Source organism: Pelobates fuscus, chromosome 1, assembly GCF_036172605.1.
Source record: "Pelobates fuscus isolate aPelFus1 chromosome 1, aPelFus1.pri, whole genome shotgun sequence".
Lineage (NCBI taxonomy): Eukaryota > Metazoa > Chordata > Amphibia > Anura > Pelobatidae > Pelobates > Pelobates fuscus.
The window spans coordinates 265,401,983-265,427,905 of NC_086317.1; the positions used below are offsets into that span (position 1 = coordinate 265,401,983).

Here is a 25,923-nt window from a genome sequence, read left to right on the forward strand (position 1 = left end):
AGGGGTTCGTCTAATAATCTACTTAGACGACATCCTCATCATGGGTCAATCCAACCACATTATCAAGACCCATCTGACGTGGACTCAGAATCTCTTGCAGAACCTGGGTTTCCTTATCAATGGGAAAAAGTCCATCCTGACCCCTACACAACGCATAGAGTTCTTGGGCCTCGTAGTGGACTCTACTCTACAGACACTACACTTGCCGACTGCGAAATTGGCCACCATAAAGAAGGAAATCAGACGCACTATGAAGATTCCCCTGATCTCCCTAAAACAATTGGCGAGAGTGATTGGCCTCTTGGCGGCCTCCATCCAGGCCATCTTCCCGGGCCCTCTACACTATCGAGCGCTACAGTGCCTACAAGCCTCTCATCTGAGAGAAGGGTCCTCATACACGGACATGATCTCTCTGGACACAGAGGCAAAAACAGAACTCAGATGGTGGCTCTCCCATATGGAAGCATGGAATGGCCGGGCCATTTTCGGCACCACACCAGACATAGTAATAGAATCCGATGCGAGCTTGCACGGTTGGGGTGCACGCTGTGGCAATATCTCTACAAGTGGCAGATGGTCCGAAATGGAATCTACGCTTCACATCAATTGCCTAGAACTCCTGGCTGGTTCTTTTGCAATCCGCAGTTTCTCAACGACTCAAGCCCGATGTGCCATCCTATTGAAAATGGACAACATATCGGCAGTCCGTTATATAAATCACTTGGGCGGGACGAAATCCAAGGTCCTGGCGAATCTGGCACAAGACTTTTGGCAGTTCTGCCTGGCACAGGGCATCTCGGTCACAGCGGAGTACATCCCGGGCCTCTGCAATACAACGGCGGATTGGTACTCAAGGCACCTCAGGGATTCCAGCGACTGGCACTTGGATCCCAGGGTCTTTCAAGACATCCAATCCCTATGGGGGCCTCTGGACAAGGACTTGTTCGCCTCCCGTTTGAACAAACAACTCCCCAGATTTTTCAGTTGGAAACCAGACCCAGAAGCACTGGCAACAGATGCATTTACCCAAGACTGGTCCTACACAAGGAACTACACATTTCCTCCCTTTGCGTTGATTCCCCGATGCCTAATACACCTACGGCAACAGATGGGAACGACAGTGCTCGTGGCACCATTATGGCCGTCTCAACCATGGTTTCCTTCTCTGTTGGAAATGGCGGTAGACATACCCCGCACGCTCCCACACTTCAACTATCTTCTCCAAGACCCGGACGGGTCCCCTCACCCCCTGATTCAACAGGAATTACTGCATCTCACGGCATGGCTGGTTTCCGGGAACCCTACTCAATCGAAGGGGTTTCGGAATCAACTCTCCAACTTCTCGAGAGCGCATGGGCACCCGGCACGAGACAAGCTTATAAATCTGCTTGGAGCAAATGGCACAATTGGAGCATGGAACGGAACCTGGATCCCATATCGGCTCCTCTGAATTCGATCCTGCAGTTCTTAACTTCATTATTTGAAAACGGCAAAGCATACCGTACGGTGAACCTCTACAGATCGGCCATTTCGGCCGTACACCAAGGCACCAATGGCGCACCGATAGGACGCCACCCATTGGTATGCCATCTCATACGCGGCATCAGATTTGCACGACCCCCGCTACCACGCTATTCAGTGCTATGGGACGTCTCCACTATCCTCCTTTTCCTCGAATCTTGGCCGGATAATGCATCACTATCGTTGAAACAACTGTCGGCAAAACTGGTCATGCTCCTATGCCTCATATCCTGCAAAAGGGTCTCAGATGTTAGAGCGTTAGACATCACTGCACAGTCCTACACGCCAGAAGGGGTCACTTTTGATATATCACGGAGAACAAAAAGCTTGACAAAGAGAGTGACATACCCAGCCTTTCCTGACAAGCCTCTCTTATGTCCGGTTAAATGCCTACAACTCTACGAAATGCGCACCATGACGTTGCGGGACCCAAATAAACATGAACTCTTCATCTCTTTCCAAAGACCACACCTACCGGTGTCTACCACAACCCTGGCCCGCTGGGTCAAATGGATCATGACTACGGCAGGAATTGACACCTCCATATTTTCTCCTCACTCCATAAGAGGAGCAATGGCTTCCAAGGCCTCTTCCATGGGTTGTCGCCTGGAAGACATTTTGAAAGCGGCCAACTGGTCCTCAGAAACCACCTTCCGTGATTTCTACTTCAAACCAATACAACACTTCGCAGGAACGGTAGTTTCTCAGCTTTAAACCAGCATAATAGGAGCCTCCGTGTCTTAATAAAATTCAAGGATTTTACTATTACCATGACGTAAAGTCATGATTTTATTAATGACACGGAGGCGAGTATTATCCCTCCCTCCCACCCGGCGATGGTGGAATGGTAGACGGGAGTTGGGTAAGTTGACCTACGGTAAGTCATTTTAACAGACTATTAAATTACAGTTATACTTGCAACCAGGTGAGTCTTCACTATGATAGTCTTTTGTCTATACGTTCACCAGTATGTACAGATTAAATAATATCCCCTTGGACAAACATTGACCAAACACTAGCTCAAATACCTATGATTATGCATACACCCAGTTTGATGCTAAGGTATTACCATATTTCTCCTCTTTTACAGCCTAATCTACCCTACATCGAAAGGGGAAACTCCTTCCTGTACAGTTTCATGTTCGGTTGGACACTTTACTACTTCGGGACTGCAAATAAAGAGGAACAGGATTGGCTGACAGAGCCTATTATGCTGGAGAAGTGGAACCTGATTGGCTGTTCCTGATTGGCTGTTCCTGTTACTAGGAAGAATACACCTAAGACTGTTAATGTTACTACTGTTATATTTATAAAGTTTTTTCTTTGCTGCTGAGGGAAATAAAGAAAGAGTGCAGCATAATAGGAGCCTCCGTGTCATTAATAAAATCATGACTTTACGTCATGGTAATAGTAAAATCCTTGAATTTAACATGTTACTAAGAGGGACAATTAAGTGTTTCTGTCAAAAATATTGTAGAAAACGTAATCATTGTGCTCTATACAAATATGTTCATTATTATGTGAGTGCACACTTATTTTATATATATATTTGCCTATCAACAACTTACTACACCATAGATAATTTTTCTTTCTGTGTGTTTTCTTTGCACATCTAGTTGAGGACTTAAATCATAAATTAAATTCATAAATTAAAATCTTAAATTCATGCTCAGTTAAATCCACAAGCAGGAATTGTAGCACTCAAGCACACATATGTGGGGTATGTTTGTATGTCAACCATGAGTTAAAGTCAAATCTTAGGCATGTGGAGTGCGACGAGGAAAATGTGGAAGCTTTATGGGTAGATATCTGCTTGGGGCAAACGAAGGGAAATCAATTATTGGTTGGGATATGTTATAACCTAATGTAAATATGAATGAGGAAGAACAGCTGTTAGAGCAAATTGGGAAAGCTGCAAATCGGGGTAACACATTAATTATTGGAGATTTTAATTACCCAGACATAAATTGGTATAGAGTGACTAGTACTTCAGCAAGGGGAATCAGGTTTTTACATTTGTTAAATTATACCTTCATGTCACAACTGGTACAAGCACCAACTAGAAACCATGCTTGTCTGGATCTCATTATTACAAACAATGTTGATCTTTTGATCAACATTCAAGTAGGGGAGCATTTGGGAAATAGTGATCACAATATAGTCATTTTTAAAATAAACTCAAAAAAGCAAAAGCACGTGGGCTATACTAAAACGTATAATTTTAGAAAAAGTCAATTTCAATAAGATTAGGGCAGCTCTACAACATATCGACTGGCATAAACTCTTTAGTGAAAAAAACACGGAGGATAAATGGAAACTCTTCAAACAAATATTAGAAAGGTACATTTCTCAGTATGTACCATTGGATAATAAATATAAAAGAAACAAATTGAAACCAATGTGGCTTAGTAGTGAAGTAAAACCAGAGATTAAAAATGAGAAAAGGAAATTTAAAGCATTTAAATTGGACAAATCAGAGGCATCCTATATAAGATATAAGGAAACCAATAATGCTTGCAAAAAGGCAATTAAAGTGGCTAAACTAGAAAATGAAAAATTGATAGCCAAAGAATGCAAAACCAACCCCAAAAATGTTTTGAAGTACATCAATTCTTAAACAAAATGAAAGTGTAGGTACACTGGAAACAGAGATGGGTCTGTTAGCTAATGAAGACCAGGAAAAGGCAGACATTTTAAATAAGTATTTTTCTTCAGTATATATTAATGAGGATCCTATGGCAAGAGATATGCAGATAACTTGTGATTGGATGACTCGAGACAAGGTGCGACATCAGTTAAAGAAAATTCATGTAAATAAAGCTCCGGGGCCTGACTATATTCACCCACGAGTACTTAAGGAGCTAAGTGGAGAAATAAGTGAAGCTCTGTATTTAATTTTTCAACATTCTTTTGTTTCAGGTATTGTACTGGAGGATTGGAGGAAGGCAGATGTTGTTCCTATATTTAAAAAGGGTTCAAAATCCTTGCCTGGAAATAATAGAGTAAAATAGGGAAAGAGAGTAAGCGCTAAATAACAAAAAGGCAGCAACCCTATGAGGGAATCCCTCAAAAACCCTTAGGAAATAAGACAAAGGAAATAACAAAAAAAGGCTGCGCCAAGGGGAATCAATATATACACGACAATAAGTCCAAATAAAAAAGAAAGTCTTATCTAGAAGATGCTCCTATGGAGAATGAGAAATCTGTAGATCCACGGTCAGGGAAAAGTTCCTCGCTGATCTTCTTCTTGGGAATTCACTCGTATGTGAAAAGATAAAGCAGATACAAAACAGGATAGTGCAATATGTCTGGTAGTAAAAATGGATAAAAAATTAAAAGCTGGTATAAAACTCACATTTGTAAGAGCTATAACTCGCTCTAGTGTAGAAGGCGTGCAGCGGTATAATCCCCGCTTATGGGATATAGGGAAAATTCCTCCGTCAGTGGTGTGTTCCATGCTCAAAGATAAAAGAGACAACCAATAGTGCTCACTGTACTCCATATTGATAAATCCGTATTGGCGAAACGCGTTTGTGGAAATTTTACTGTGTATTTTTATCATATTAAAGATTATTTGGACACTTTTAATTTAGTGCCATTTATCTTTTTTACACTGTATATTATTTTGTTACCTGGCATTTTTTAATATCCTGGACTCCAAGCAATCCGAGGTGGGGATAATACCACCAGCGCTAATTTCAAGGAGCAGTCAGTCTGCTCCCCTCTTGTGAGTACCATTTTATACGTATTTTATTTATATTATTTTTATTCAGTGAGCACTATTGGTTGTCTCTTTTGTTATTTCCTGGAAATAATAGGCCTGTGAGATTAACTTCTGTGACTGTGAAAATATTTGAAGGGCTATTAAGGGATAATATTTAAGAATTCATTGGGAAGGACTTTGTTATTAGCAATAATCTTCATGGGTTTATGAAACATAGGTCATGTCAAACTAACCTAATTGCATTCTACGAAGAAGTAAGTAGAAGTATAGATCAGGGTGTTGCAGTGGATGTGATCTACTTGGATTTTGCCAAGGCATTTGATACGGCTCCTCACAATAGGTTAGTCTTCAAACTAAAAGAAATTGGTCTAGATTAATATTCTTGTTCTTGGGTGGAACATTGGCTTAAGGATAGAGTACAACGAGTTGTCCTTAATGGTAAATTTTCAGGCTGGACAAAAGTGGTAAGTGGTGTCCCCTGGGTTCTGTTTTGGGACCGCTTCTATTTAACATATTTATAAATGATCTTGAAATAGGCATTGAAAGCCATGTTTCAGTATTTGCAGATGACACAAAACTTTGTAAAGTAATAAAATGTGAGTAGGATATTGCTTTGCTGAAGAGGCATTTGGATAGATTGGGGGACTGGGCACTAAAATGGCAGATGAAATTTAATATAGAGAAATGCAAAGTTATGCACTTCGGGGTCAGGAATGCACAATCAACTTACACCCTAAATAGTAGTGAATTAGGGATAACCACAAACGAGAAGGATTTGGGAATTGCTATAGACAACAAATTAGGCAGCAATATGCAATGTCAATCTGCAGTTGCTAAGGCCAGTAAGGTTTTGTCATGTATAAAAAGGGTATAAGTTCTCGGGATGAAAATATAATTTTGCTTCTTTTTAAATCGCTTGTAAGACTGCACCTTGAATATGCTGTGCATTTTGGTTACGAAAAAAGGTTAAAAAATTGAAATCTCTTTAGTTTGGAAAAACGGCACCTCAGAGGGGATATGAAAACATTATACAAATATATTCGGGGCCAGTACAAACCATTATCTGGAAATCTATTCATAAACAGGGCTATACATAGGACTCAAAGTCACCTATTTAGGCTGGAAGAAAGGAGATTTCATCTGTTTTTTTTTACAGTAAGAGCAATACGGATATGGAATTTTCTGCCGGAAGAGGTGGTTTTATCAGAGTCCATTCAGATGTTTAAACTGCAATTGGATATATACTTGCAAAAACATAACATACAGGGATATAATTTCTAATTAGTGTGATAATACCTGCTTAATCCAAGGAGACATCTGACTGCTATTTCGGGGTCAATAAGAATTTTTTTCCTAGTTTGTTGGATCAACAGCAAAAACATATTTGAGGAAGGCTGAACTTGATGGACGCAAGTCTCTTTTCAGCTATGTAACTATGTAACTATATCTGAGCATTATTCTTAGCTCCAGAGAATGTAAGTGTATTGGTTTAATTGTTTTCACTTATAGACATATCAAAACATACTACACTAGTGGATTGCTCTTCACTGTCTGCTTTATGTTTTCTATAACTCCCCTGGATTTAGGCACAACTGCCTTTCTCTCCACAAACTATTTCATCATTGACCAGGAGGAGAGGGTCCTGACTTGTTTCGCTGTATATTTTATTCAGTTCTAAAGACATCTCATTAGTGCTTAACCATTTGTCTAATATCTTTAAAAGGTAAAGATTAAGAGTTTAGTCTTCACAGTGTCATTTAACCTTAACCCCTTAAGGACACACGACATGTGTGACATGTCATGATTGCCTTTTATTCCAGAAGTTTGGTCCTTAAGGGGTTAAACATAGGTGTTGTGCTCAATTCCCAAGTCGTTCCTGCACCTCTGATAATACTTAGCACCACTTTTGACACAAGATCTTGTTCCTGTACTAATGATAGGACTCATCATATCTCCTAAAATCATAAGATGCCATGTGTCCTCCACTCACCAATATTAATGTAGAACGCTTGCCTAAATAATGCCTCGTATAGAACGAGGATATTGCATCATTTTTTGACACCAAGAGACTCAAACTGCAAACTTTTATATCTTGACCTTGGCTTGTGCCTTGTTTTTTCTGCATCTGTATTCCTTGACCTGGGCCTGTTCAAGTTTGCTCTCAGTCTGCTTGCTGACATTGTGTTATCTATACTAAGTGTGAGCCTGGTGACTCTAAGGTCCGGTATGTACTTTTATTCTGTCTCTACCTCGGTTTACGTGTTTGGGATGGGTTAGTCCTGACAGTGAGGAAACAAAATAACTAATAATAAAAAATATTTTTATTATAAAATATATAATGCATAAACTGTCACAAAATGTTAATCTTCATGCATAATAAGAAATTGAGAATACATACAGCAACAGCGAGTATCACAGAGTCCAGCTCAATTTTACCCAAATGACCACAAAAAATGCAGCTCACAATATTCACCAGTAGTACCATAATCTGAGACAGAATCTAAAAAAAGAAAGAGAAAGTCATATAGTATATTTTATATAATTTTCTGTATTTACAATTTAAATCAAGAAAACAAAAATACAGTTGTAATAATTAATCGCCACACTGTAATGTATTGTCTTATCTATTGCCATTACTCTCTTGTCTCCTCAACACAATCCTACATATAGAACGACTAGCCTCAAAAATCATCTGTCACTTATATGCAATTAAGTGTTCAATCACCTTCCTCATCTTGATAGGTATCTCAAATTAGCAAATTCTTCCTTACTGTTTCTATGTTCTGAAATATTGAATTTAACTGAGGGAGCCCGGCGCTGGAGAAATGTACGAGTTTAACCCCTTCCTCCCCTAGAGCCCGGCGGGTGGGGACCCTGATGGTGGGTGGGACCCAAAGACCCTATAGAGCCAGGAAAACGAGTTTGTTTTCCTGGCACTATAGTGGTCCTTCAAGAATGCTATAGGATACGGGTAATAATTTGTATATAAACTCCTTAGACTTCTCAAACATTGTTTTATACTGCTGGTATGGCCACATATCTTCACTCATGGTGGTATTGTCTAATAATTCAACCTTTGCGCTTTGTGTGATATTTCTTACCATCGGAAATTCTTTCACTGACATTCCTGAAATAGTGCAACAGAACAATCAGCCACAAATACTCTACCCATAAGAGGTTATTTAACAGAATAAAAGCCATTATGCCACTCTACTGGGAAGATCTTGTCCTTCCTTCTGTGAATGCTAATTCTTTTTGATACTGCACAAAAAAGTAAAATTTGTAGCATACATTGGTCTAGTTACACTGAGAACATTTTGAACTATGCTACTTCACATGCATGTAAGATTTGGATTTTGGATGTTATCATGTTGCGAGATAGTACTAAGTGCAACAGCTATATGTGAATATTTCAGGTCACCTGTGATATGATATTAAAAGACTTGACATAGGAACCCAGTCGTACAGTGTAAGGCCTGAAGGTCTAAGTCAGGGGTAGGCAACCTTTGGCACTCCAGATGTTGTGGACTACATCCCCCATAATGCTTGTACACCCACAATGCTGGCAAAGCATCATGGGAGGTGTAGTCCAAAACATCTGGAGTGCCAAAGGTTGCCTATGCCTGGTCTAAGTAATCCTATAATAGAGAAATCAACTAGTCAAGCTGTGCTGTCAGCTTAAAGGGACACTGTAGGCACCCAGACTACTTCACCTCATTGAAGTGGTCTGGGTGCTCTGTCCCTTTTGCACCTTGTGCTGCAATTACATTGCAGCTCTAAGTCTGCCTTAGTGGCTGTCTAACAGACAGCCACTGGGGGTGCTTCAGGAATCGTAACAGACTTTTGGTCCGTTATTTGATGCTGGACATCCTCACGCTCTGCATGAGTACCTCCAACTTCAGATTTTTCCCCATAGGAAAGCATTCATTCAATGCCTTCCTATCGAGAGGTCTAATGCGCTTGCAGCATTTGCCGTGCATGCCCATTAGACCTCAACGCGGGACGGAGGAGGGGGCAGAGCTTCAACCCAGCGCAGAGGGACCCGGTGCTGGGATCAGGTAAGTTAATAAAGGGTTTTAAACCTTTAATTACCGGGTAGGAGGATGGTGCCGGGGTGGGAGGGGGAGGCAGAGGGATCGGTAGTGCCAGTAATACAGCATTGTATTCCTGGCACTACAGTATCCCTTTAACAACACCCTCATCTGCATAACGCCAAACATTTCAAATGGAAAATGATGGACATAATTTTAGGGGTGTGGTTGGGTCTATGACCAGGGGAAAATCTGTTCTTAGAAATGTTGGGTGACTTACTAATAACGATTTTAGCAACTGAAATGTAACTTAGAACAAGAACAGTGTACCTTATTTACACAAATTAATTTCTAAACACATTCATAAACACATTATTGCTGTCAAGCTCTGTTGTGCACTCAGACACACCAAAAATATAACCAAATATAGTATATACAGATACACCTATTGGTGGATAGAACACACACTCAGTGGGCAAAAGGTAAAAAATTCACAGCAATTACCCTTGTACTGATAGTACTGTAGATAAGGACTATGTCACGTATTCATCCGCTTATAGAAATGTGGTTAATGACATTTACTGTCCACACAGGAAAAGTTGTGCCGAGCAGCAACCTAATCCACAGAAGGGTTAATGCTGAGCAGCAATTATGCAAATGAAACCTGGTAACTGACTTTGGGGTCAAAGGCCGGTTACAGCCTATCAGAACTAAAGGAGGGGTATTTAGGCCCAGTTCTCATCCGGCTCAGTGCCCTGTCGTGGTTTCCCTTGTGGTTGTCCGAGAGCGTGTTCCTGTTATTAGTTTTCTACCTGGTTTTTGACTTTGGCTTTGTTTATTGACTTCTCTATATTCTGGTATCCTGACTCCTGGCTTTCCTCATCGCTGCGTCCCTTTCTGTGTTCCCTGACCTCGGCTAGTATTTTTGACTATTCTATGTACGTTAAATCCAGCCATTCTAAGGACCGGTAATACGTTACTTATTTGTCATCCGTGCTATACAGTTCTACGTGCTGGATCAAACAGTAATCCTGACAGACTACTCTTAGTCCTCAAAGCAATATAGAAAAATACCCGAAGGTAATCTACAATACAATAACAACAGAGAAAAACATGCAATATTGTTGAAAAAATGTGTGAGTAAATTAATAAATAGTCACACTCACAAACCAATATTTATTGTAGGCATATCATCAAATTATAGTAGCCTCAGGACTTGTGGAACACCAACAATATGCAACTCCAAGAAATGATGGCCATTGGCATAGAAAAGACGGACAGGGAGATTTGGCTCCAATATATGCACTGTTCCTCCTAAGTAGGGACACTCGGGAGGAGGATCAGCTGTGTCAGCATTTATCTGGCATGTATCCAAAAACAAACACGAGCACACTCGGCTAGATACTGGCATAGAGCAAGGGTTCAATAAAGCACTACAGTTCTAAATCCTAGCCATGGGAACAACTACAACTAATATTTCTAAGAAAAAGGACATTTGCTCAAAAAAATATGGATATGATTAGGTCAGTCTGGAACAGGACAATGCATAAGGTCCAAAAAACATAGCCAATGATGCTGACTTAGGTAGGACATGCATGCAAAACTTGCACCCAAGCCTGCACTTGTCACAGCTTTGTAACTCTAAGAGAAGGGAACTATGTGCCTCAAAATGTGTCTGACACAGACTTGCAAAATAAGCACATAATAACCTTGCATGCATAGGAGGGAACTGCCCTGATACTTGTTTAAATCTGAGAATCTGAGGAGCAACCAAATGACAACTATAGACTTGTGACACTGATGGGATTAATGTGAAGGGCATGTAACACATTGCCAATTCTACTGTTTGGAATATGCTGGAGATTATATACTGCAAAATATAGATATATAATAGATGTGTCTGCTCTAGTAAAGAACATATGATTGCCCCCATTAAGGATTGTGCAATTAAAACTTCCTAATCAATAAATACTGTAGGTGGAAGAAGAGCTAGAAGGTGGAGGATGGAAGGATATATGTTAGGCTGCTAGAAAGATGTCCGTATGAGGGAACCTTCAAGACCAAATGTTTAAATTTATAATACGGTGGTATACCACTCCAGTGAAACTGTAGAAGATTGATAAAAACACCAACAGATGATTGCTGGAGGGAATGTGGGTCATGAGGAACATATGTGGTGGGGATGACCAAGCATGAAGAGGTTCTGTAAAATGGTCCAATCGTTACTAGCTTTAGTGTTTCTCAGACAGTTTAACCTAGATCCCTGGACATATCTGTCTAGGCCCATTGACGGGTTTCCCCCTTTCTCAAAAATGATTCAATATGATATTTCATAGTACTGGTGGTTAAGACAGCCTTAGCAGAGGGATAGTTGAAAGATGGATTCCCGACTTTACAAGAGATATAAGTTCAAATAAAGGACAACTGGTTGATGGATAAGCTCACAGAGATAGTTCATAATATAATGAACAAGTATAAAAATTGTCAGTGCCTTTGGAGGATTAAATAGCATAATGGTAAAGAGAGAGATTAGGAGGACAGGGAACCTGCCCAAAAGGAGTGACTAGGGATAACTACATGTTTCTCCATGAGCAAAGATTACCTATATTTGTGTGTACCAATAGACATGTATCACCAATAGACATGTATCACAGGGAATTTAAGTTTAAAGGATCACTATAGTGTTATGAATATACAGCTGTATTCCTAACACTATAGGAACCCTTAGCCCTACACTCCCTTGCCCCCCACCAGCGATGTAAAGGGTTAAAAAAAACTTTTAAACTTAGCTGATTCCAGCGCCGATGTCCCTGGGTAGGGATCCAACGACGATGATGTTGTCAGGATTACTATATGATCCAGCACGTAAAATTGTGTTACACAGATGACTAATAGGTAACATATTACTGGGCCTTAGAATTGCCGGACTAACGTACCAAAGAATCGTCAGTGTGCTAGCCGAGGTCAGGGGACACAAATAGGGACGCAACGATAAAGGAAAGCCAGAGGTCAGGGATACCAGAAATACAGGGAAGTCAAAATCAAAGCCAAAGTTAAAAACCAGAAAAAAACTTGAATCAGGAACGCGCTCTCGGACAACCACTAGGGAAAGCACGACAGGGAAATGAGGAAAGGCAATTCTAGGTTTTTATACCTGCTTTACCTTTCCGATTGGCTGGGATCGCTCTTTGACCCCAAAACACGGTGTGTGCGTGACGTCACGTGCACGCCAATGTTGTCATTCACGTGAGCGGATGTGGGGGTATAATTAGCTGTGGATCCGCAACGGCCATTAACATGTCGCAAGTGTTAGTCATGCAGACGCACGGCCGCTGACCGCAAGGTGAGGAAGAATATGTTACAGATGTCAGCTGCTGGGAGTAACTAGGCCTTCCCAATAGGAAAGCATTGACTCAAGTCTCACTCGATCACTGCAAAGCATGAGGACATCCAGTGTCGTTTCACTGAGCCAAACTCTGTGAAACTGTAAGAAGCACCTCTAATGGCTGTCTGGTAGACAGCCACTAGAGGCAGTTTTAACCCTTCAATTTAAACATTGCAGTTTCTCAAAAATGTTCTGCTTGCCTATACCTTTAAATCGTTTTGAGTTTATTGTATTTTATTTTGTAAAATCTGAGTCTGTGAAGCCTTGCTAAGAGTAATCTTGCGATGCATCAGTGACTAAATAAAGAATTGAAAACAAAATGCTGTATATGGCATCTCCCCTAAATAAAGAATTGAAAAAAAAATTCTGTATATGGCATCTCAAAAGAGAACTATCTGGGATTGATGGTAGTGTCATCCTATAGCTAATTTAACTGCTGGTACTTAAAGCAATCAGAATTGCTGATGAACTGGAGCAATCCAAGCACCATAAATAAAATACTACAGCCCACTGTAGTCATTATGGTTATAGAAGTGATGTGGTTTCAATTAAATGAAAGCAACACTGTACAGAACTGTATTCCTAAGGCTAAAGTGTCCCAACTCTTTTTCAGGTGCCCTCGCAACAAAAATAAAAAAAATAAAAAAAAGTTTTACTATAATTTTTCCAGGGTCAAAGCTTCCTCTGTGCTGCTTATGTCTGTCAAGGTCCAATACAATGGTCCTCACATAGGAGCATTGTGGACGTAATGTGCATGCACATGCTTTTTTTAATCATTCTTTTTCAATATCTCATCCTTGCTGGTTGTTCATATTTTGAATAATATTTTCTACCATTAGAAATATATAGATAACGGTGAACAAATAGTCTGATTTAAAAAAAAATGCTATTAATTTATTGATTTTTATCCACCCTGCATGTGTTTATGTCCTCCAAACTAGAATGTGTTATTTTGGATTTATACCCCTCTGAGTTACTGATAGCCCAAACTAAATTGATCAATATTATCTTTTTACTAAGAATGATGCCTACTTCTACTTGATCCAGGTATCTCCAAACCAGGCTGATGTATCAGTAGAGTCTGAAGCCAAGTGGGAGATGTACTTCAGTTGGCGTACCACAGGCACTTCAGACTCTACTGATACATCAGTCTGGTTTGGAGATACCTGGATCATGCCTAACGGCAATATTCAATCATGGTTTTCCTTTACTTAAAGGGAATCTCCAGTGCCAGGAAAACAATCCGTTTTCCTGGCACTGCAGGATTCCTCTCCCTCCCACCACCCAATGCCCAGTTGCTGAAGGGGTGAAAACCCCTTCAGTGACTTACCTGAGGCAGCGACATATCCCACATCGCTGCCTGCTCCTCCCCCGCCGCTCCACCTTCTGCCTACGTCAGCTGGTGCGCAAGACTGATCCCGCCCCCTGGCCGAGGAGACCTAATGAGCATGCGCGGCAATGCCGCGCATGTGCATTAGCGCACCCTGTAGGAAAGCATTGAAAGCGATTTTCAATGCTTTCCTATGGGGAATTGAGCGATGCTGGAGGTCCTCACACAGCGTGAGGACATCCAGCGACGCTTTAGCACAGAAAACCTGTGCTATAGAGCAGGAAGTTCCCTCTAGTGGCTGTCTAATAGACAGCCGCTAGGGGAGGACTTAACCCTGCAAGGTAATTATTGTAGTTAAAAAAAAAACTGTAATAATTACACTTGCAGGGTTAAGGGTAGTGGGCAGAAGTGGTCTGGGTGCCTACAGTGTCCCTTTAAGGATCCAAGACAAAATATTTCCATTGTACATCATTTTACCACCAAGAACTGTTTCCCAACTGGTAAATGGAAACCAGTGGGAAATTAAAATCTCCATTGGGTTTCTAGTTATGGCAGTTGCTACTGGTGTCAGAACCATTTCCCAACCAATCCCAACCAATCCTTGACATATACACATACACACTTACCACAGTCTCAGGGGTCGCAGCTGCAACCGTGCCCAGCTGCCCTGTAGACCCCTGCGAACACGGTACCTGCCGTGTTGAGGGGTCCATTGGGGGTCCATGCCATGAGGGCCCCTCAATGGCAAAGTATTTCCAGAGGCCCTTTAATAACCCGACCGTGCCCCCTGTGATGATGTTGAGCGCTAGGAGAAAGTGACGGCTGGCACCTATTTGACACCTTTTTACTGCCAAGGCGAGCCACAAGATTCTGCTATTTTTAACTTGCTGTACTGTGTCGGGCTAAGCTCAATGAAGAGGGCTTCTGGCAGAGAGGAGGTGTGGAGCAGTGCACCTTAGTGCACCTAACACTTACTAAACAGTTTGACTCCTTACAATGGATGGGTGCCAGGGCACTGCTTGTCCCATAACCACAACAGGGCAGTACAGTGTACCCCAGCAATCATTATGCTCCATGAAAACTTAGTGAAAAGCAGCATGACAGAAGTTGTATTCTCCTACAACATAAAATCTAAAGTCTACAAACAATAGTAGTTTACCCTGCTGCCACATAATACTCAGAATATGTCCTATTTAGTTAGGCTTTGAGCTGTAACTGTCCCTTTTGGCCACAAGTAATGGAATAACTACATTGCTTTCATTTAAATGCCTCAGCAGAAAAATTACAATGCTATTACAGGGTATGTGGCTTAACTACTTATTTTTTACCTTAGGGGTATTCATCTGGTGCTTAGTGGTTTTATGCAAAACCTGTAAGATTAGCATTTTGTTTTATAAAGCACATACTGTAATCTCAGTTACGAACTCTTTCTAATACAGAATCTGTAGTATAAGGAATTACTGACTAAGAAGTGCCTTTCCCATCCTATCTTATATTGAACATTTTAAAGCAGGTGTGCCCAAAATATATATCCCCATATGTTTTAAAAAATACAACTTCAATGATATTTTGTTATTCTAAAGACAAGAAATGGCATGCAAAGTGTCAAGGGATCCACCTTTCAGGAACCCCTGTTTTAAAGGTGCATCCAGTTTTAATCTGCATGATCCTTTATATTAGGCCATTTTGTACTACTTATCACAGATATTTCCCCCAGAAAGTGTTTATCATGTTTGTTGATGGGAAAATGCCCAAATGGGCATAACATTTTAAATCTCAGTTTATTAGATAAACCCCCATGCATATTTTATACATGTTTTCATTGGGGTATGTCTGAAAAGAGCTTCAGAAGCCTCTGAAAGTCCTACTCCATGCACACACGTGCATACAGCATCCTGTTCTGAGGTCTGATTTGAGGTATGGAGGGGAGGAGGCAGGCTCTGAGTTGATTGACAGCCAATGGGGGTCATTAATCACTTATAATAAACTGGCATTATTATGGGATACTCAAGAATGTTGAAGTGATATGCGGAGTTTGAGTGGTATTTTAAGTGCTAGCAGTGAAACCTGCATGTCAGTGTTATCAGGTAGAATGACCCTGTTTAGAAAAGTGTGCTTAAGCAGGCCCAATGATTGTGCAGAGGGGGAAGGATGAAGGCCTTTAATATTGTGTACCAAGATTGTTTTTGAAAAGACAGAATATATTAACATGTACACTGATCAGTTACAACATTAAAATCACCTGCCTAAAATTGTGTAGGTCCCTCACGTGCTACCAAAACAGCTCAGGTGCGTTAAGGCATGTACTTAACAAGACCACTAATGGTGCCCTGTAGTATCTGGCACCAATACATTAGCAGCAGATCCTGTAAGTCCTGCAAGTGTGAGGTGGGGTCTCCAATGATCAGATTTATTGTTTTAGCACATCCCACAGATTGAGAACTGGGGAATTTAGAGGGCTAGGCAACACTCTAAACTCTTTGTCATGTTCCTCAAACTATTCCTGAACAATTTCTGCACTGTGGCAGGGTGCGTTCCTTTGCTGAAAGAGGCCCCTGCCACCATTGAACACTGTTCATGCTTCACTGCCATGAAGGGGAGTATATGGCCTGTAGCATAACACTGCCTCCACCAGCTTGCCTTCTTCCCATAGTGCATCCTGCTACCATCTCTTTCCCAAGTATACTATCCACCTGATCTAAAAGAAAATGTGATTCATCAAACCAGGCAACCTTCTATTGCTCCATGGTCCAGTTGTGACACTAACGTCCACTTTGAAAGCTATTTGGCAGTGGACAAGGCTCATTACTCTGACTGGTCTGCAGCTATATAGCCCTCCATATGCAGCAAACTGTGATGCACTGTGTGTTCTGACACCTTTCTATTGTTGTAGAATTATTAGGCCCCTCATAAAATATACCCTTACTGGGCCCCTTTAATACTATATTCTCATATTCAGTTCTCAGGCCTCATAGTTTAAATCTTACAAGATTGCTTTGTTCATAGAAATAGCGTGTCAGCAGGAAATGCTAGAATCCTGATTAAATGAAACACTGTAGCAGATAGTCTTAATAGAATGTATAATTGCTAAAAAGGCCTTGAGGAAACTAACCTTGAACGACTAACGTGCCAGTTGCTCATTATGGCCAACTGCCAAAAGCCCCCTCCCATCAAGAAAGCTCCCTCGTGCCAGCAAGATGGTGCCGAAACCTGTAGGAGCTCGTCATGACGTCAGCTATGACATAAAGATGTAACACCCAACAGGGAGGGCATTTAACTAACCACTTTGCACTTGAGCCAATTGACAATGTTTATTTGCCTATATCTTGATTTCTTCCAATGATGTAATTTTGCCTTTAAAAGGGTCTGCGAGACCGCTTTTTAACAGATGCCAATAAATTTCCTGAAGTTCTTTCATCTAACCTGAACCTTGTGTCAGTGTGAATTTACTTCTGCGTATACGCAATTTAATTTGCGTCAGGAACAGATAGTCATTCAAACTTATTGGTTTGCATAAAAGATTCCTTTATCAGCTGGCGCCCAACGTGGGGCCTGGGTTATGCCCTGCTAGGGCAGCCGTCCGAGAAGGCGTGGGGTGGATGAATCCTGGGGGAAGGAAGGAGATTGATCACCTCTGAATACACGGTTGAGTCTGCTGCAGCACCTGCCCGGTATGTTCCAGCCCCTGTGATTGACCTGCCCCAGCGTCTGTGATTGGCTGCCAAGAGGTCATCAAAGACAGGTAATATCTTGCCCAGAGACCCCACACCTTACTTGTTGATACCTACTTTACCTGCACATACTGACTATCTGTTACCTGGGTGTGCTCTTATTAATTTGTCCTTATTCTAGTGCCTGGGTGGTTTATTTGTTCATTTGCCTGTTTACCCCTTTTAGGTACCACGTGGCTGTGGTAGTAAGGAAAAAGGGGGGTGGATCTGTGGACGTTTTCCTGGGGATCTTCTGTTTACCTGTTTTCCTCTTTTAGGTGCCGAGTAGCTACGGCAGTAAGGAAAAAGAGGGGGGGAATCTGTGGAGGGGTGTAGACTCACTGCCTCCTGGGGGTTTCCCATAAGTGTCACTTTGACTGCTAGCCTCATTGGACACCACTTTACTCTGCTTGTTGTGTGCAGAGAGGTGGAACACTGCAGCCTTGAGCGCTGACGCTGGGTGTTCCAGTTTAACTTTTGTGGCAGGTGGATTCAGGCTGGTATTGCTGTCTCCATCACCACGTGGTAGTGGTACCTGCGGGTGGGTCTGCAGGTGTACTACGGGATTGAGGTAGGTGGCTTTTGCCACACGTGTAAGGGAAAGGGATTTTTGTTAACCCTGTTTGAACTGTTTGAACTTATTTACACTGTGATGCATGTACTGTATTTACACTTGAATATTGTTTTCATTGTCTGTCACGCTGGTTCCTGTATTTACTTTCATCTTACTCTCTGTATCATTTACACTTTCCCCTCCTATTTCTCTGTTCTGAGAGAAGTGATTGGTCACACACTTCTCGCCTCGCTCCAATCCGCGGCTACCTTGGGTAGGCGGAATCAGTGACTAGTCTACGTTTTGGGAAGACGTACGTTGGAATTTATTCTTGCGTAGCAGTCGAGCATTGTAGACATTCTCTTTCTATTTATCTCTCTCTCTCTCTCTCTCTGTATCTGGGACGCCTTATATAGAGGGTATGGGACAGAAATTAGGAAAACCCAGTAAGGGGTGGTTCGCGTGTGATTTGGTAGAAGATAGAGAAGGGGAAGAGATGGTTAAGAAGGTTGATAAGATTGCTAAAGTGTGTGGAATTGCCGTACCTCCGTGCGGTAGATTGCAGCCAGAGAGCTGGCGTAAGTTACTGACAGAAAAGAAAGGAAAGCTTTCAGATCATGATTTAGTCCGGACAGCTGAGGCTTGGTACCGGGTGGCAAAGGCTATTCAGCAAGAGGGATGGATTGAGGAAGAGGTTGATCATAAAGGTGTAAAACTGTTTGTGTACTACAGAAACTTTGTTTCAGGGAGGCTCTCCCAGCCTGCGCTTAGTTATGGCGCACACGAGGTGACCCCTCCCAGCATCACTTCAGCAATGATTGAAAAGCAACTGACCATAGCTCCCGCTCCTAGTCCCCTCTCTGCCACTGCCCCCGTTTACCCAGTCCTGAATGCTGATGGATCCATATTTTCCCCACCATGAGTCCCGCAACTCCCATCATCCTCATCCAACCCGTCACCCCATCCATCTCCCTCCAGCCCCTTCCACCCCTCCAACATGACGTCCCTCCGCCCGTCCCCACCTACACGCCCTCGTGCCTGTCCATTTTCCTCTCCTCCTCCCACTGACCCATCCCCTCTGCCTGTCTCTCCTCCTTTCGCCTCCCCTACTTCCCCTGTCCCACCTTCTCCTCCTCCTACCCCTCCAGCCCCACCTACACCACCCTCTCCCCCTCCTACTCCACCCGCTTCTCTTCCCTCCCCTTCCGCGTCCTCATGTCCATATCCTCTGTATCCTTCCGCCCTTCCTAGTCCCTACTCGTCACCACCGCCCTACGCCTACTCCACCCAACTGTCTTGGCCCCTCTCATATCCTTATCCGTCACTTCCGCCCTATACACCCACTTCCCCTGTGCCTCCCGTAGTCACGCAACCAGCCCCTCTTACACCTGCCCTTGTTATGCCCACATCCAACATGGCCGCCACTTCCTCACTGAACCCAAACGTCACTTCCTTCCACGCCTCCAATATGGCGTCCCCCAGTAACACAGCACCTCTTATGCCGGTCCTTCCGAATGATCTGCTTCCACCAACTCTTAGTACACCGGCAGCCCCAGCCGGAGGAGTGCCACTTCTGCCCCCAGCCTTGACACCCCAAGTAGTGCGCCCCCCGGGCATCCGGGTGACACAAGCAGATGAATCTGACTCGGTTAGCACCCATGGCTACCAGGTGCCACCGGACGCCAGGGAAACTTCGCCCCAATCATCCCGGCGTTCTCTAAATTACCCCTTTGGCCGCAGGCTTCAGGAAGTTGAGGCCCCTGTAATGTATGTCACCTTTAACCCTACACAAGCCAGTACACTGATGAAATCACTCCCTGACCCCGAAAAACAGCCCATGCCCTTCTACAGAGCAATAGTTCAGATCCAACAAACTTACTCCGCCGCTTGGCGAGACTTACTGAGCCTTTGTGCCATTAAAGCTGGGGATGCCTACTGGCCTAGCATTGCCCGCCACCTCTGTACTAATTGGTTAGTCAGTGACACAGATTATTTGTCTGGTATTGAGTTCTGTGACCAACTGAGGGCCTGGGCCAAAGATAAGCTTGCAGATTTAGCAGCAGGCCTTACCTCTAGATTTCATGCTAGACTTTTCCAAGTGTTCACTGACCTAGGGTTTGAGCTCAGTAATAAAATACACGCTCAGATGCTTTCCGGTGCCTTTGTACTAGGCATCAAAGACTCTATACGTAAGGGTATTATTGCTGCCCGCCCTGAGTATAGAGTGGTTCCCCTTGATAAGCTGCTCCTAGTTGCCAGGGGCTTAGAAGCCGCACAGGTTCCAAGGAGACCCCATCCCACTCCCCTTATGGTGTCACGACCACCGATCCCTAAAGGCACTAAGCCTGCAGATGGAATCTGCTTCAACTGTGGGGAAAAGGGCCATTTTAGGAGTGACTGCCCTGCACCGCTTAAACCCCAACCGTCAAACAGGCCTAAATCTGCCACAAAGGCCCCAGCACCTCCTTCACCTGATTCAGCCCAAGAAGACTAGGATATTGGCAAGCCTGTATCATTAACCCCTGTTATGGCAGTTTCTGCAGGGGAACAAGGGGGGCCATTAGCCACTGTCACTCTACCCATTGAAGGCCACCCCACCACATTCCTTGTTGATACAGGTGCAGCCCGAAGTGTTCTGCGAGAACAAGACCTGCCTGATTCTTCCTTTCTGTCCAATATTGATGTCTCCTGTGTGGGAGTGGATGGTCTCCCAAGACAAAGTCCATTAACTACTCCTTTGCGGGTTGGCAGCTGCCCTAGTCTGCTTGCCCGTTTTGTGGTGTCATCCACATGTCCCATTAACCTGTTAGGTGCTGATGTACTTTCCCGCCTGCAGGCATCAATCACTTTCACACCTGATGGCCAAGTGGAATTATCTTCAGCCCTGTCTGATTCAGATACCTCAGCCTTGTGTTCCTTACCTCTGATGCTTCATCTAGAAACTCCCCATGGTTATGCAGAGAACATGAGGGACAATTTTCCTGAATCTCTAATGAACAGTGTCCCTAAGACTTTGTGGTCCTCAGGCCCAGAAGACATAGGCCATCTCAAAGTCCCACCAGTGATGGTCAAACTCATTCCAGGGGCAAAGCTACCAAGAAAGTCCCAATACCCATTGAAACCTGCCCAAGCGGCAGCCATTACCAAGCAAGTCCAAGCACTGCTGGAGAAAGGGGCTCTTGTTAAATGTGAATCTCCATGTAATACTCCTTTGTTTCCTGTGAAAAAGAAGACACCCAAGGGTGAACCAGAGAAGTACCGAATGGTCCAGGACCTCAGAGCAGTAAATGAGGCAACAGTCCTGGACACCCCAATTGTGCCAAATCCGCACACACTCCTCTCTGGCGTTCCACCTTCTGCCAGATACTTCACAGTGATTGACCTGGCCATGCATTCTTCAGTGTTCCCCTGGAACCAAGCTGTCAATACCTGTTTGCCTTCACACATGAAAAACAACAATATACATGGACTGTTATGCCCCAGGGGGCACAGAATTCCCCGAGCCAATTTGCAAAAGCAATGAGTACCATCCTTGACCCCTGGCAGTCTGACCATCCGGAGGTTGTCCTACTCCAATATGTAGATGACCTGCTCCTTTGTGGAGATGATGTCCCCACAACAGAAAAATGCTCTCTGGATCTCCTCTGTTATCTTGCAGATCAAGGATGTAAGGCATCTCTCATCAAACTTCAATTCTGCCAGCCTACTGTAATCTTCCTAGGCCACTGCCTGTCACATGGCACCAGACACCTCACACGTGATCGTGTCAGAGCAGTGTTGGCCATTCCACCTCCAAAGAGCACAAAGTCCCTACACGCTTTCCTAGGCCTCATCTCATACTGCAGAGCCTGGATCCCTGAGGCCTCTCTGCTCATGCAACCCTTGTATGACGCTCTCAAATCAGACCCCTTCTGCCTGTCACCAGAGGCACTTGACAACTTCTATACTCTTCAGCGAGCAATTGCCTCTGCCCCTGCTCTTGGCCTACCAAATGATGACAAGCCTTTCAAATTATTTGTGTCTGAAAGACAAGGCCATGCTACAGGCGTCCTCACTCAACCACATGGTCCTGGCGGACGTCAGAGGCCTATTGGATTATTCTCCTGTCAACTGGATATCGTAGCCAGGGGCACCCCCTCCTGCCTTCGTGCTGTCTTTGCAGCTCAAGAACTTATTGAATGTACTGGGGACCTGGTTCTTGGTCACCCTCTTACTGTTTTGGCACCTCATGATATTTCTGCAATCATTAACCAAGTCCAAATCAAACATGTCACAGCTGCCAGACACCTTCGACTCCAGTGTCGCCTCCTATTACCTGACAACGTCACCCTCCAAAGATAAAAGGAAAGAGGGCGGTGGTTGCGCACACAGTAAATGATATCCTTGGTCTTAAGCGTAGACCCCTAGGTTCTGTAAGTATAAAAAACCAACATAGGGCAGTACATCTTAGACACAATAAGAGTATAAAAAACTTGGAAAACTCACAATATTTAGAGCCTTTCTGAGTTGGCTCTAAACTTTTAAAGCAGTGTGATCAGTCTGGTGCAGGTAATGCAGTATGGGTCCCTTGGGAAAAACGCCAAACCACCTTCTTTGTATAGAAGAAATCAGGAACCAGGATCACCAGGTGAGTAGAAGGTAAATACTTTAATATTAAAACATAAAAGTATATGTAAAACACAACGCGTTTCGACCCAGTCCAAATAGGTCTTCCTCAGGTGCATAACAAAAACGGACTGACAACTTTCTTATATACCATACATGCTACATACAATTATTGGTAAAACATTAGCAGCTGTGTAAAGTCCATCCTTCCATCCATACAAGGAGTGTTTCCGGCGAGGGTAGTAATACTTGTGCCTCTTCCAAGATGGCCGCCGTCTATTCATGTCTATGGGAGTGCGAGCGACCTTCCCAAGATGGCCGCACGTTATTTCCAAGAGAATGTGTGTATTTCAATTCACTTCCGGTTTCGCTTTGCTGCGGTCACATGGTACAGCTTCCGATCATGTGACACCAGGGGGAGGTGTGGGTAGATGATTGCACAAACGGCCAGATAGTGAATAAGGAGGATAGTAAACCCTATCACTCCAAGTCCATATTATTAGTCCATATTACATAAAAATAAAGAAAGAGAGAAAGTGATATCAGGTAGAGGTATTCACCAATGTTATCATTAATAAAAATTTATCATTAATAAAATATTAATAAATAAATGTCATAAAAAATAAAAGCATTCAGGAGAATAAGAGTAATATAATAAAACCTACATATCAAATTTGACTATAATAAATTAGTAGTATCACACATAAAAGAAATTTTTTTTTTTTTTTTATAAAATTGAGCTTATTCCAAAATCAATGTTTAAGCCTTTTGGACATAATGTTTGGAGCTCAAATATCCAGTTTGCTTCTTTTCTATTTAAATTCATAGCACCATTGCCACCTCTCCAGTGATTTTCTATTTTATGAATTGCTGTAAATTGCAACTCACTGGGATTAGAGTTATGTTTTTCTAAGAAGTGAGTCGATACACTATGATTTAAAAACCCAATTTTTATATTTCGAATGTGTTCATAGATCCTAGTTTTTAACGGTCTTGAGGTTTTACCTACATATTGTAGGCCGCAAGTACATTGCAGCAAATAAATGACATTGGTAGACTCACACGAGATAAAAGAATTGATGTTAAACATTTTTTTGGTTATATTAGAAATAAAATCCACTTTCTTTTTTTTGGTTATATGGGTATTTTTGCATGCATAACAATTACCACAGTGGTAAAAACCTTTTTGTGCTTCTGACCACTTAGTTAAAAAATTAGGATTCTTATTTTCTTTATCGACATAATTTTTTTTTTTTTTATAAATTCTTTATTTTGAAAGATTTTGTTGTTTGGGGTTGGGGTACAGAAAAGAAAAATTGGGGATGCATAATTAGTACCTGTTTCACAGAGCAGGTATGTTTTAACATGACAATTTATCAAGCTTAACAGTTTTACATGTCTGTAACAGTTTGTTTCATACATTATTTGCAGTGGTCGTTCTTGTTGTTCAAAATACAATACAATTGTTTATAGAGTTAGTTTTTGGGCGTTTGTTCATTGGCCCAGTGTTACAGATGTGTTTCGTATCGTCTTTTCCTTGTCTAATGGTTGGGGTGGGGTGCAAAAAGAAAAGAAGGAGGGGGGGGGATTGGATATCCTGATATTTTGTCCTTTTGTCTTTGCTCTGATGTCGTATCCTCTTACTGATTTGTGGGTCGGGTTTGTCTGGTATCTGGTGTGTGTGTGAGTTTGTGGGGGATTAGCTTAGGCTATTCGGTTGTAGCACTTCTCTGTAGTGTCTGTGGGTTTTGGAGGGATTGGGTTGGGGGGTGTGAGTCTGATGTTTGCTTGTCGTTGCGTCTGTGGTGGGTTTTTGTAGCCTTTTGGAAGGTTGTGCGTGTAGTCGTTTGTGGTGACGGTTGATCGTGTGTGTGGGTGTTGGTTCTTGTTGGAGTTTCGTTTCGAGGTGTTTTGAGGTGTCGTTGTGTGTCCTGTGGGATGGGTCTTTTTGTGTTGATCTCCCCTGGTTAGTGGGAGGGTGTTTGTTGTGTAGTGGTCCTCCTCGTGAGTCCACTTTCTCTTCCTTTCTTATGTGTGGGCTCGGTGTGAGTGCGCCCTTGGTTAATGTCTTTGCGGTTTCGGGTGTAGGTCTTTATCAATTAAGCGCTCTCCGTAGAGGGGTTTTGTGGGTTTTGTGAGTGGTGGGTTGGGTTGTGTTTTGAAGGTGGTGGTGGGTGTGTGTGTTTCGCCAGCGGGTGGGGATTGTTTCCTTCTTATGTCTTATGGCAGGGTTGGGAATTCATAGAACCAGGGGTCCCAGATCTTGTTGTGGTGTTTTGTAGTGTCATGGATTAAAGCGGACATTTCGTCCATTTTTATAGTGTCTTTGATTTTCCGCTTAATTGTGTCCATTGTTGGGGTATCTGGGCTACCCCATTTTTCTGCGATTGCTCTTCTGGTGGCCAGAGCTATTTTGGCGATGAGTTTGTTTTGGGCCCGTGGTGTGTCTGCCAGGGGTTTGGACAGGAGCCATATCCATGGGTCCAGCGGGATGTTAGTGTGCAAGATCTGTGAAACCATAGTAGCAATTTGGTGCCATAGTTGCGCTGTGTGGGGGCATTCCCACCACATGTGAAGGTATGTTTCCTTCTGTCCGCAGCCCTTCCAGCATGAGTCGTTGTCTGACCTGCCCATCTGCTTGAGTCTTAAGGGGGTGAGGTACCACCTCATGAGGGTCTTGTAAGCCTGTTCTTTATGGTTAACGCAAATTGAGATGGTAGCTATAGCTTCCCAGATGTCGGCCCAGTCTGATGGGTCTTCTGCCGGGCCTAAGTCCCTCTCCCAAGCCGACACGTACGTGAGTGCTCCGTCTTTGGTGTGTTGTATTATGTGTGAGTATATCTCTGAGATTTGGCCTTTACGTGCTGGGGTTTGTAGGCATTGTTTTTCAAAGAGTGTCTGCTTTCTGGTCCCTCCCTGAGTTATTGTCGGGGTTTCTAGAAAGCTTTTTATTTGTATGTGGCGAAACATGTCGAAGGTGCGAAAAGGAGTGTTTTGTGGAAGTTCTGCGAATGGAATCGGGCGGCCGTCTTTGTAAAAGTGTTGTAGTCTCGTGAGGTCATTA

The 25,923-nt window shown here is 42.9% G+C and overlaps 1 protein-coding gene across 2 annotated transcripts in view; it reads right to left on the bottom strand.

Annotated features, from left to right (window-relative positions):
* LOC134612684 (multidrug and toxin extrusion protein 2-like) overlaps window positions 1-25,923 on the bottom strand; it is a 115,785-nt gene that overhangs the window by 72,621 nt on the left and 17,241 nt on the right. For both annotated transcript variants that reach the window (XM_063457115.1, XM_063457107.1), the window contains exon 3: window positions 7,644-7,745. In XM_063457115.1, the coding sequence (XP_063313185.1) occupies window positions 7,644-7,745 (102 nt within the window). The remainder of the gene's footprint in view (window positions 1-7,643; window positions 7,746-25,923) is intronic.